We start from the raw sequence: 12,687 nt of genomic DNA on the forward strand, positions 1-12,687 counted from the left end.
TTATAACCTCAATGCCACCTTTAAACTACCCACTAAACTTAAAACCATATTCAGCTCCTCTAAGGATCCTCTCCTCCCATTAGCACATCCTGGAGTCTATTGCATCCGCTGCACCTGTAACTTACTGTACATTGGTGAAACAGGACGGACAATCCCTATACGCAAGAAAGAACACATTAGACACATTAAATATAACCATTATGGTGAAGCAGGCCACTCAGACCACGTACTTAACACCTTACACCAAATCAACTGGAAAAGCACCTGCTCCTTACACCGCACAAAAACATGGTACGAAAGAAAATTTAAAGAATCCTGCGAAATCCTGATAAACCACCCAAATATTAACAATAAAGATGGTATGAAAATTCCAAGGATCTGCATGGCACATATTCAGCCAACCTAATATGAAAGATTCAACATAAGTCAGTACTCTAGCCAATCTGCTAGTATTAGAAACCATTCCACTCAAACTGGCTGGAATGATGTTAATATATGTATATAGTAGACAACACAAATAATAGGACTCTAGCGTTAATGTATAATTTTTTTTTTCCCCACCAGAGGTCAGGCCAATAATTGTGGTAGCGGTTAGTCAGTGTCTTTAACGAACCAGTATGATTGTAGTATAGCTTGTTTCTTGTGTATATTTGTACGCTCCAGAAGATGACCTTGACATAAAGGTCGAAACGTCGAATTGTAAAATTTTAGTAATAGTAAACTAAAGTTTTTATTCAAACACGGTAGTTGTCTCCATAATTTCCAAAAATGCAGAAAGAACTCAAATATGTCTGAAAGTGTAACTATGTTGCAGTCGTGACACTTCATCTCGTTTCTTAACATTAATTTCCCGCGTGATTAGGTTCATAATTTTTCAAGTGGTGCGTTGGACAGCAATTTCAGACAACTCTTTTATCGTTGAACAAAGGTTTATTAAATTCCTTAACATGGTACAAGTCAATTTTTGTGATTACTCAATTTAATGCTAAACTAAATACTTACAAACTAACATTAGCTTATTACAAGTAATTAGGCTATGATCCTATAATGAGTATTACGATCATGCCGCCATAACAATTCAACACATAATTTCACTTGACATGGACAAATAAGATTAATTCACACTATTTAACTATTCAAACTAAAGTAGATTAACCAGACCATTTACTGCACTAACACATAACTAGTATTACAATCATGCCGCCATACACATTCAACACGTAAATTCATTTGACATGGACAAATACGATTAATTCACACTATTTAACTATTCAAACTTAAGTAGATTAACTAAACCTTTTTCTGCACTAACACACAACTATGACATTTTAACTTTCCTATACATTATCAATAGACATGCAAAATTCTCAGGACACTTATTATTCACATAACATTAACACTAGCCAGCTTACTTTTAATATATTCTGTCAGATACTAAAGTCCTAGTATAAATTTTCCTTGGTCACTTCAACAGTTCCGTATTAGAATAATGATGCTTATCACAGACAAATTTTAGTTAACATTAGATATATTTTACAGTACCTTTCTTTCTTGGGTTCTTCATATGGGCCTTTCTGATTGAACTATCTTGATATAACCTCACCGATAATCTGCTTCTCCTACGTTCTTTTTGGAATTGAACTAGGCTTACTTTGGCTTAACTTTTCGTAGCTCCGAACACTTTTTGAATCATCTATATATCGGCTGTGCAACTGGCCACGTGGACATCGATTTCTTTACTTCTTTCCCATTCTCGTAGTTGGAACACAAAGAATATGCTTTCTTTTCCTCGACTATATGGCATTCTTCGCTTCTTACTTAGGAAATACGGAACCGAAATTCCGCTCACTTTTGTTTCCGTGTTGTGGTGTCGGAGATATAACTCCAATCTCGCCACTCAGGAAATCATCGTGAAATCCCTACAAAAGAGCTCGCGAAGGACTCTCCTGGAACGGAATCAAAACCAAAACCAAAAAAGCCTTGTGGGGGAGGGGGGGGTTTCCAACCCTTTTATACCTGTTCTCCTAATGGCACTTTTTCTAACTTCTTTTCTCCGCCCCCTACTTGTTTTTACTTCTCTGACCAATTATGGTGGCGTTTTTCTGCCAAACGTCATTTTATCGGCAAGCCAGTAACGATGTCTCAATCTGGGAATCGGCCCTAAGCGATAGTCTGTTGTTTTCCTTTGCTAGCCTCTAATTTAATCCCCTTTCCAAAATTTTTCTATGAACTTACTTAATAACTTAATCTCTAGCCTCTCACATACCATCTTTTACGACTAATCCTTTTCTGTCTTATTTATTTAACTCTTCTTATTTAAATCATATCAAAATATTAATATATTCTTTCTTTCGTTAGTTAGTTTAACAAAACCTTTATATTTTATATATTTTATTGGATGCAAGAATCTTTCCTTTTCTTTCAATTAATTCAACTATTATCTTTTATGCAGGGTTTTTAATTTATTTTATTTATTCTTCATGTTACACCATGATAGCTGAGAATTCTACATTCTTAAGATATCAGGTGTAACAGTGTGCTGTCACCTCTTCTTTTTAACATCTACTCAGAAGCCATATTTCAAAAAGTCTTGGAAGGAAGAAAGGAAGGGATTAGTGTAAATGGTGAAATCATCAGTAACATCCGATATGCCGATGATACAGCTATTATGTCTGACAATATTCACGATCTTCAAAATCTTTTGGAACTAATAAATGCAGAGAGTGAGAAAATGGGATTAAAAATAAATATCACCAAAACTAAATTTATGGTCATAAGTAAGAAACCAATTCTTAATTTAGCACTTTCTTTAAATAGGAAACAAATAGAAAGAGTGGCAAAGTTTAAATATCTCGGATGCTGGTTAAATGAAGATTGCAATCCAGAAATGGAAATAAAAGTTAGAATTGAAATGGCAAGAAAAAATTTTCTCTTGATGAAATCAACACTGTGTAACCGCAGTTTAAACTTAGAGCTTAGAGTATGCATGGTTAAATGCTATGTGTGTGTGTAGAGGCTTAAATGCTGTGAGGACATCATGTTGGAGGCTTAATGGATTTTTTACAACACTCAAAACGAATTAAAATAGAATTTAATACTTCCTATATTTCGTCCTAGTTACTAGGACATCTACGGGGATTACAAAAACAATTAATGTAACATATACACAAATAACAAACAATACTAAGCCCAACCACGTGGGTGACACTAAAGTCCTATCTAGGTAGAGCGCCCTCTAAGGGCAGTAGTAGGTGGCCTGGAATGTAAGGTGAGAACTCTGGTGATGAGTGTTTCCCAAATCTTCAGAAGCTTAAATGCAACCGTATTTATTGAGATTTGGTTGGTTTTTGAGAGCTGCTGCTGCTTCTAAGAAAAGTCTCTCTTTCTTGAATTTGCTGTGGTGGAGCATGGTGGTTTTCTTCCATGATACCCTGTGGGTGGTGTCCAAAACATGGTCAGCCAAGCCTGAATGGCCATAGTTGTGTTTGAAGATGTAAGACTTGTGTTCCTGTAGACGGATGGATGCTGATCTGCCTGTCTGTCCAAAGTACGCCAGCTTACAGGAACAGGGTACTTTGTAAACTCCAGGCAGAGAGAGAGGAAGGAGCTGATCTTTCGTAGAACGGATAAGGGTAGCAAGTTTGCGGTGGGGCTTATATGCTGTGTGTAGGTTGTACTGTTTTAGTATCTTGGCTATTTTTTCGGATGTGCCACGGATGTAGGGTATGGTGATGGCATTTTTAAATTCTTGTTGACGAGAAGGACGGGGAATGGGGGAGGAGTTGATTATTTTTTTGATACTGTGATCGCTGTAGCCATTGGAGAGGAAAGTGCTGTGTATGTGGCTAAGCTCAGTAGTGAGGGCGGTTCCACTGGAACAAAGATTGTGTGCTCTCTTGGTAAGAGTTTTAATAATGTGATATTGTTGAGAGGGGTGGTGGTGGGAGAACTTTGGTCGATTCTCTCTGGCATTTCGGAAACTTCCGCACAGAGAGAATTCCAAAAAATAAAAAATAAACACATCAAGAAATATAGCAACCTTGTAAAAAACAGACCACAACCACAAATTCAACTGCTCCAGACAGTAATAAACCTCTCTTCCAAAAGGCTCAACGACGATGCCATCAGCGCCCTTTGCCAATTTCTATATGGAAGATTTCGAAAAACGAGCCATAGACTCAGCCCCACTCAAACCTTCTATCTGGCTAAGATATGTAGATATGTGTTCTCTATTTGGCCTCATGGCCCAGACACGTTAGACTCCTTCCTCAGTCATCTCAATAGCCTACATCCAAGAATCCAGTTTACTATGGAAAAGGAAAAAAACAATTGTTTACCCTTCCTAGACACGTTAGTCACACGCCTGCCTAATGATACACTTACCTTCACCGTATACAAAAAACCCACACACACAGGCAGATACATTCACAAACTCTCCCACCACCACCCCTCTCAACAATATGGCATTATTAAAACTCTTACCAAGAGAGCCCACAATCTTTGTTCCAGTGGAACCACCCTCACTACTGAGCTTAACCACATATGCAGCACTTTCCTCTCCAATGGCTACAGCGATCACAGTATCAAAAAAATAATCAACTCCTCCCCCATTCCCCATCCTTCTCGTCAACAAGAATTTAAAAATGCCATCACCATACCCTACATCCGTGGCACATCCGAAAAAATAGCCAAGATACTAAAACAGTACAACCTACACACAGCATATAAGCTCCACCGCAAACTTGCTACCCTTATCCATTCTACGAAAGATAAGCTCCTTCCTCTCTCTCTGCCTGGAATTTACAAAGTACCCTGTTCCTGTAAGCTGGCGTACTTTGGACAGACAGGCAGATCAGCATCCATCCATCTAGAGGAACACAAGTCTTACATCTTCAAACACAACTATGGCCATTCAGGCTTGGCTGACCATGTTTTGGGCACCACCCACAGAGTATCATGGAAGAAAACCACCATGCTCCACCACAGCAAATTCAAGAAAGAGAGACTTTTCTTAGAAGCAGCAGCAGCTCTCAAAAACCAATCAAATCTCAATAAATACGGTTGCATTAAGCTTCCGAAGATTTGGGAAACACTCATCACCACAGTTCCCACCTTACATTCCAGGCCACCTACTACTACTGCCCTTAGAGCGCGCTCTACCTAGATAGGACTTTAGTGTCACCCACGTGGTTGGGCTTAGTATTGTTTGTTATTTGTGTATATGTTACATTAATTGTTTTTGTAATCCCCGTAGATGTCCTAGTGACTAGGACGAAATATAGGAAGTATTAAATTCTATTTTATTTCATTTTGAGTGTTGTAAAAAATCCATTAAGCCTCCAACATGATAAATGCTATGTATGGTCTGTACTGCTGTACAGTGCAGAAACTTGGACCTTGAAGACAACATCAATAAAAAGACTTGAAGCCTTTGAGATGTGGTTATACAGATGAATGTTAAAAATCCCATGGACAGCAAAAACGTCCAATCAGAAAGTACTGGAACAAATGGGGAAATCACTTGAACTTTTAGATACCATAAAAAGAAGGAAAACTGCATATCTTGGTCCCCTACTTCGTAATGAAAAATATAAGATATTTCAATTGATTATAAAAGGGAAGATAAATCGAAGAAGAGGACAAGGAAGACGAAAAGACGAAGAAAATCTTGGCTGGTAGATATCAGACAGTGGGCTGGTATGAACTCTGAGAGACTGCTCAGAATAGGTGAGAATCGCTCAAAATTTGCCGAGATGGTCGCCGACCTCCGATAGGAGATGGCACTCAAAGAAGAAGAATCCTTTATCCAAGTGTGAGCAAACAAAGTTTGCACCTGAAAGTATCTTCAGGACTGGGATAAGTTGGAACAACACCGGGCAACTCGTTGCAGAGGTGGAGCAAGCAAACATCACTCCTATCTCAGTATCTCCCATAATCCAAAACGCATCTCCTTGTGGATATGTATAACGTTATGCATTAAGGGAAGGGCCACTACCCAGACTTATTTCGACCTTTATTGAGGTCTCTTCAGTGGGAGCCAGGCCCAAGTGGAGATACCAGGCAGAAGCATTAGCAAGGTCATCTCTACCTATCAAGGAGTTGCCTGGTGTTGTACCAACTTACCCCAGTCCTGAAGATACTTTCAGGAGCAAACTTTGTTTTCTCACACTTGGATAAAGGATCAAACTAAATTTTTTATAGTCTAATCAAGTGAAAAATAAACTTTCAACATCTTTCTCTAAATCCATAGTAATTTAATAAAAAGGTGGCACACCGTTTGGCAACTCCTGTAGGTAGAGATGACCTTGCTAATGCTTCTGCCTGGTATCTCCACTTGGGCCTGGCTCCCACTGAAGAGATATCAATAAAGGTCGAAACTAATCTGGGTAGTGGCCCCTCCCTTAATGCATAACATTATATATATCTGCAAGGAGATGTGTTTTGCATTATGGAAGATACTGAGATAGGAGTAATGTTAGCTTGCTCCACCTTTGTACCGAGTTGCCCGGTGTTGTACCAACTTACCCCAGTCCTGAAGATACTTTCAGGTGCAAACTTTGTTTGCTCACACTTGGATAAAGGATTAAACTAAATTTATTATAATATATAATATAAACTAAAATAAAAACAGCAAAGAAAGTGTTCATAGCAAACACAACACACACCTTTTTATGCAGTTGCACATGATTAGGGGAGGTTTTTTCCGATTTGCTGCATTTGTCATGATGCATTATTATTACATGACACCTCCAAGGACTCATCATTGAGGCTCTTTACTCCACTCTGCTACACACATCTCTCTCCCCTACTACTTAATTCTCCTGTTACACACAGTTATCAACAAAATCTACTGCACATCACCACCAACGGTTTTTTTTCCCCCTGTGAATTGCTTGTCGGCCTGGATGGCCAAGTGGTTAGCTTATCCACTCTTTAGCATAAAGCCTGTGGGCTCGAATCCTGCCGTGGGCATGGATGTTTGTGATTGTCTGTGAAAATATTAGTGGTGGTGGGCAGTAGATGATGTTGGTGTAGATGATGCAGTTTGCTGTAGTTGGTGGATTGAGTGGTGGAGATGTAGAGATGTTGGTGCCCTCCCTCGATGAGTTTTTGGATTCCTTGTAGATGTCACATAATAATAATAAAATTCTATGTGTTCTGAAGGCTGATTTGCTTGTATGCTGGGAGAAAAAATCCTGCTACCTCTGTATGACATCGGCTAACTCTCCTTCAAAAGCCCATATAAAGATTCCTTTTGTAATGATGAGAATTGAACTTAGGCCTTTTCCTATCGGAGGGCACAGTATACCGTCGTTCTTTCAATTGCACATGTAACGTGAATTTTCTGCTTTGACCAGCTGAATATTGAATCTTTCTACTGATTCAGCCAAAGCAGAATATCTATTAAAACAAGCCAAAATGGCCATATACTAAAGCAAATCTGAATATTGGCACATCCCTACATAACATTATTCTTATTTTTGCCCTCTACACCAAATTTTTGAAAAATGTTTTTGTCTGATTGATTTTCTAATTTACTGTTTAGATCAACTACAAGAATCAACTTGTCTTTTATTCTGAAAGTTTTTTCACTTGGTTTTTCTATAAATTAAACATGCTAAGAAATTATATTCTTGATTCAGTCCTTCATCCAAGTATAAGCAAACATAGTTTGTACGTCTATTATCTTCACGACTGGGAACCTTTTATACACATTCTAATCACCTCACATCAGTTAACTTAGAGCGCATCCCCTTTTGGACATGTATATTGTTGTAGATTGTGGAAGGGCCCATATCTAGCCACTTTCGACCTTTGTTGCATTCTCATTAGTGAGATCCAGAACTAGAAGAGATACCAAGGTTGAAGTAATGTAGACATTATTTTTCACATACACTGCTTAGAAAGAAATCAACAGACACCCCCATGAACAAAGTGCATCCCTACCGTATAATGTCACGTGTTTGTAGGCAGAATAAATTGGAGAAATATGATGCTCTCAAGTTAGTGCAATTGTGTCTGGGTGAAATGACTGCAAGAAGGGAACTGATGGAGATGGAAAGAGGCATTATGATAGGATGCCATGTCGTATGCTTATCTGTTTTGCAAATTATTGATAAATTGGACCTTCCCAAGCCAACAGTCAGTGATACTATACTGAGATGGAAGCACAGGAAGCCAACCTGCAAGTGCTACCTGCAATGGAAGACCAACGTCATTCACCAAATATGATCTTAGGGTGCTATGAAAGATAATATGTAGAAACTACCATTCATCAGCTGACACTTTGAAAGTGGAGTGCCAGACATCAGCTGTAGCACAAACCTGCACAAAAATATTCAGAACCAAGGCTCACAATGTGGGTTTCCATGATAGGACAGCAATATGCAAGTCCTGCTTTGTCTTCATGGTGCAAAGAGTGTATACAATGTAGAAACTTGGAAAGCTGTGTTATGGAGTGACAAATCTTGTTACACACCAGATGGATGGATGGGTGTGGTGAATGCCCAGCGAACATCTGTTATCAGAGTGCAAAACTCCAATAATGAAATTCAGAGGTAGCGGTGTGATAGTATGAACCTGTTTTCCTGTTTTGGCCTCAGACCTCTATTTGTGATGCCATGAACATTGAACTCCAAAATATTCTGGACAATGCAATGCTTCCTACTTTGTGGCATTTCTATGGAACTGACCATTGTCTCTATAAGCAACACAATGCACCGTGTCATAAAGCTGTAACTGTGTGGTTTGTGGACATGAACATCACCACACTTGACTAGTCTCCACAGAGCTCTGATCTCTACACTATTGAACATATGTCGGATGAACTGGAGCATCAGGTAAGGTCAATGGATGTGTGCCCCACGATAGTCCAGGACATCATTACATACCTACAGTCGGACTGGTCCAAAATTCTCATTGATTGCTATCATACACTTGTGGAAAGTATGCTCCATGGGATTACTGCAGTCATCACAGCATAATAAAGTCCTACATATTATTAAGTTGGGCATTGTGGCTGTTTGTTCCTCACACTGTGTGTCTGTTAACTTCTTTTCAAGCAGTGTATGCAAGTATTGAGAAGGTGTATTACCTTACCTTAAAATACTCTGAATCAGAGATAGATGTTTAATTTTTTTTCACTTGGTGAGACTATAAATTAAATATCCCAAGAAATTATATTCTTGGCTTAATCCTTTATCCAAGTGTAAGCAAACAATGTTTGCACATGAAATATCTTCATGACTAGGCTATTTGTATATAGAGGTTAATGACCTCACATCACTTGCCTCAGTATCCCATAATGCAAAGCATATCCCCCTTTCAGATGGTTACATCAGTGGCTCCCACTGATGAGACCCCCATTAAAGGTCGAACCTCGTCTATGTTGCTGCCCTTCTCTGAATCAGAGATAGATTCTCACAATGCATAGCATTATACACATCTGAAAGATGGGGGGGATGCTTTGCATTATGAGATATTAAGCCAATTTATGTGAAGTCATTATCCTCTATATACAAGTAGTCCTGTCATGAAGATACTTCCTGTGCAAAAACTTTGTTTGGTTACACTTGGAAAAAGGGTTAACTAAGAATATAATTTCTTGGAATCTTTATTATCTTTTTTAAATATTAGTTTTCTCCTGTAATGAATCAGCTTTTTTTCTCTACCAGAACCTTTTATGTGGGACTATTGGCAGAAATATTTCTTATTTTTAAAAAAGTCTTTGCATTTTTACCATTCTGTAGAACATATTGTACTAGACCAGTGGTCTCCAAACTTTTTGCTGTGAGGGTCACATTGGGTATTTCAGCAGTGTTCAGCAGGCTGTAGTAATAAAAAATTCTAGAACTAAATATATAAGTTGTATTGAAAGCAGATAAAAACTGATTAGAGAGTATGTGAGATTAAATTATCGTATGTTAATGACATGAACACTATCAGCAAATTTTTGCTAGTCGTTAGTTTTTAAGTGTTCTTATTTTGTGCAACATAAATTTTTTGGTTGATAAAAAAGTTTATTCGGATGTAACTTTTTTATTTTGTTTTGAATTCTTTAAAATTTTTTTTCTTCATTTTATCTTTTACAGACCTTTTACAGTCAGAAAGACCGTAACTTGGATTACGGTTACTTTTTGCTATTCGTATATATTTTGAACACAATTTTAATTAATGCATTTGAACTCTATCAACACCCCGTGTTTTTTTTTTTTTTGCAGATTTTTATTGAAAAATTAGTCCAATTGGCAGGCCGGATAAAATCATATCGCGGGCCGCATCTGACCCGTGGACTGTAGTTTGGAGACCCCCCCTGCACTAGACTGATATGATTTCCGTTTGTCATCATTCTCATTTTCTTCATAGTGAGGATTAAGGATGATGAAAAAAAATCTTCTTCCACTTAATTTCCTTTTTTTTTTTAATAGGTATTTTCTGAAAAAATGGGTCTTGAATCAGGATGGAATTGCCATATTTCTTTGCTACATGAAAGAAGCAGGTAAAATATAAATTATTTCATTTTTCAGGGAAACTTGACTCTGTTATGTTTATTTGATTTCTGTGCATTTATTTTTATTTCATAGAATTCATTGTTATGGATCGTGTTGAACTGGATTAAAAACAGATGAGAAAGAAGTGCTCTGTTTACTGTAAATTCATAATTTTGTTAAGCACATAAAGTATCTGACACGAATATATTGAAACATGATAAAAAGAAAAAAGAAGCATTCTGCATTCTTGATAAATTAAAATTGGATTCTTAAGCTTATTGAACTTTACGAGGAAATGAAGCAAAAATTGCTTGAAAGAAGAATTAGTTCAATTTATGCCATAACAAAATTGGTGGATTGTGCAGTGTTACAGCAGATCATATGGTATAGTGCCCTCCTGCAACAAGTACTTGGTTGCTTTGGATGTGTCATGGCATTGATACTGCACCTAGAAGATTTTTATGTTAGGAAACACAGGTAAGAATGAAGAATAGTTATCTTCTAAAATAAAATTAATAAAAATAATAGTTAAGAACTTCATTCAAAAATAAGCTCTCACACTTTGCACTGCTTAGTATCAAAGATGCATAAAGTACTAATTTAGCTTTAAATAATCGAACTATCTCTATATTTGGCCATTATTGAGAGATGCACATTGTATAGCCTCTCTCAGATAAACAACTGCATCTTCTTGCATGTGGCCTCCTTCTATAAATGGGACTGTGATTCAGGCAAATATTTTCACCTTTTAAACCTATCTTCACTAGTTCTTACAAAGTGATCTCTAAATGGCTTTTATCTCCTGATGAAACATGCAGTCCTACTTATGGAGGGTCTGAAGTAACTACTCCATGTTTGTCTACAAAGTATAGTCTATTGTGGTTTCTCTTCCCCACTTTCTTTACACATGCAATGCTGTTCTCCCTTCATGAGCATGCTTAACATAATATTTTTAAGTATCGAACCAGTATCTCCTCCAGTTGAGCACACAATAAAACAGTTTTGTAAGATAGCTGTAGGTAGTACACGGCTGTACATCACATCAGGAGGCTTTATGATTAGCTAGCAAATAATCCTGCTGTCACTTACTTTGCAAGATGTTTGGAGGAATCGGAGTATAGTTATATGTAGAGTGCACTGTCAAGGCCATGCATGGATAGGAGGGAGACTGGGCATTCTTTGCTTGAGAGCAATTTTCATTAGTCTTTTACTCACTGCACCCCTCTTGTTTTCTGTTTCCAGCATTACTGGTCATGAAAGTCACTAACAAAAACAGCAGTGACACTGCCATTCACAAAAAAATCTCACACAAAAAATATGACAAAAAGCTTACAAATATCCATACACATACAAAAAAAACAATCACTTTACTAGCATTTGTAGTCTCATTTCAAACTTAATTTTTCCCCATGACCACTTATATGTATCAAAACATGATTTGTTATTTTTCTCAGAATTCCTAATTCGCATTCTTAACAACTACTCTCCACCCACAGCTATTCAAACTGTGTTTGAATAGCTGTGGGTGGAGAGTAGTTGTATTCTGCACATGCATCTGATATTCTGTGTCAGAGAGATCACAAAACCATAACCCTTCTTTATGAACTGCTGTGACTCAAATTTTCCTTGCGACACTTATTGCTTCCATTTGCTATCTTTACTGCTCTTTTGTTTGACTATTCCGACCTCTTCGATTATTTCCCTCTGATGGCTGATATTCTAAACTAGTATAATCATCCTCCTTGGAGATTCATTGTTCATAACACTTTCAACATCTATCTCTGATTGAGAGTATTTTAATAATAAGGTAATACACCTTATTGCTACTTGTATACACTGCTCGGAAAGAAGTCAAGGGTTACCACAGTGTGAGGAACAAACAGCTGTGGTGTTCACTTTAATCTCATATAGGACCTCCTTTTGCTGTGATGACTGCAAGAATTCTATTGAGGATACTTTCCACATGTGTATGAAAGCAATCAACAGGAATTTTGGACCATTCTTCCTGTAGGCATATGATGAGGTCTGGACTGTTGTGGGACTGATGTTCCTTGACCTCACTTGATGCTCCAGTTCATCCCACAGATGTTCAGTAGGGAGTTGAGATCGGGCTCTGTGGAGACCAGTCAAGTGTGGTAATCTTCATGTCCACAAACTACACAGGTACAGTAGCAGGTTTATGATACAATGCATTGTC

The 12,687-nt window shown here is 37.7% G+C and overlaps 1 protein-coding gene across 1 annotated transcript in view; it reads left to right on the forward strand.

The window, feature by feature from the left end:
* l(2)k05819 (transmembrane protein 94-like protein l(2)k05819) overlaps positions 1-12,687 on the forward strand; it is a 740,582-nt gene that overhangs the window by 489,197 nt on the left and 238,698 nt on the right. Inside the window, exon 15 of the mRNA XM_090398052.1 lies at positions 10,428-10,498. Within this exon, the coding sequence (XP_090254178.1) occupies positions 10,428-10,498 (71 nt within the window). The remainder of the gene's footprint in view (positions 1-10,427; positions 10,499-12,687) is intronic.

Source organism: Typopeltis vanoorti, chromosome 9 (genome assembly GCF_054136105.1).
Source record: "Typopeltis vanoorti isolate ZY-2024b chromosome 9, IOZ_Tvanoo_1.0, whole genome shotgun sequence".
Classification (NCBI taxonomy): Eukaryota; Metazoa; Arthropoda; class Arachnida; order Uropygi; family Thelyphonidae; genus Typopeltis; species Typopeltis vanoorti.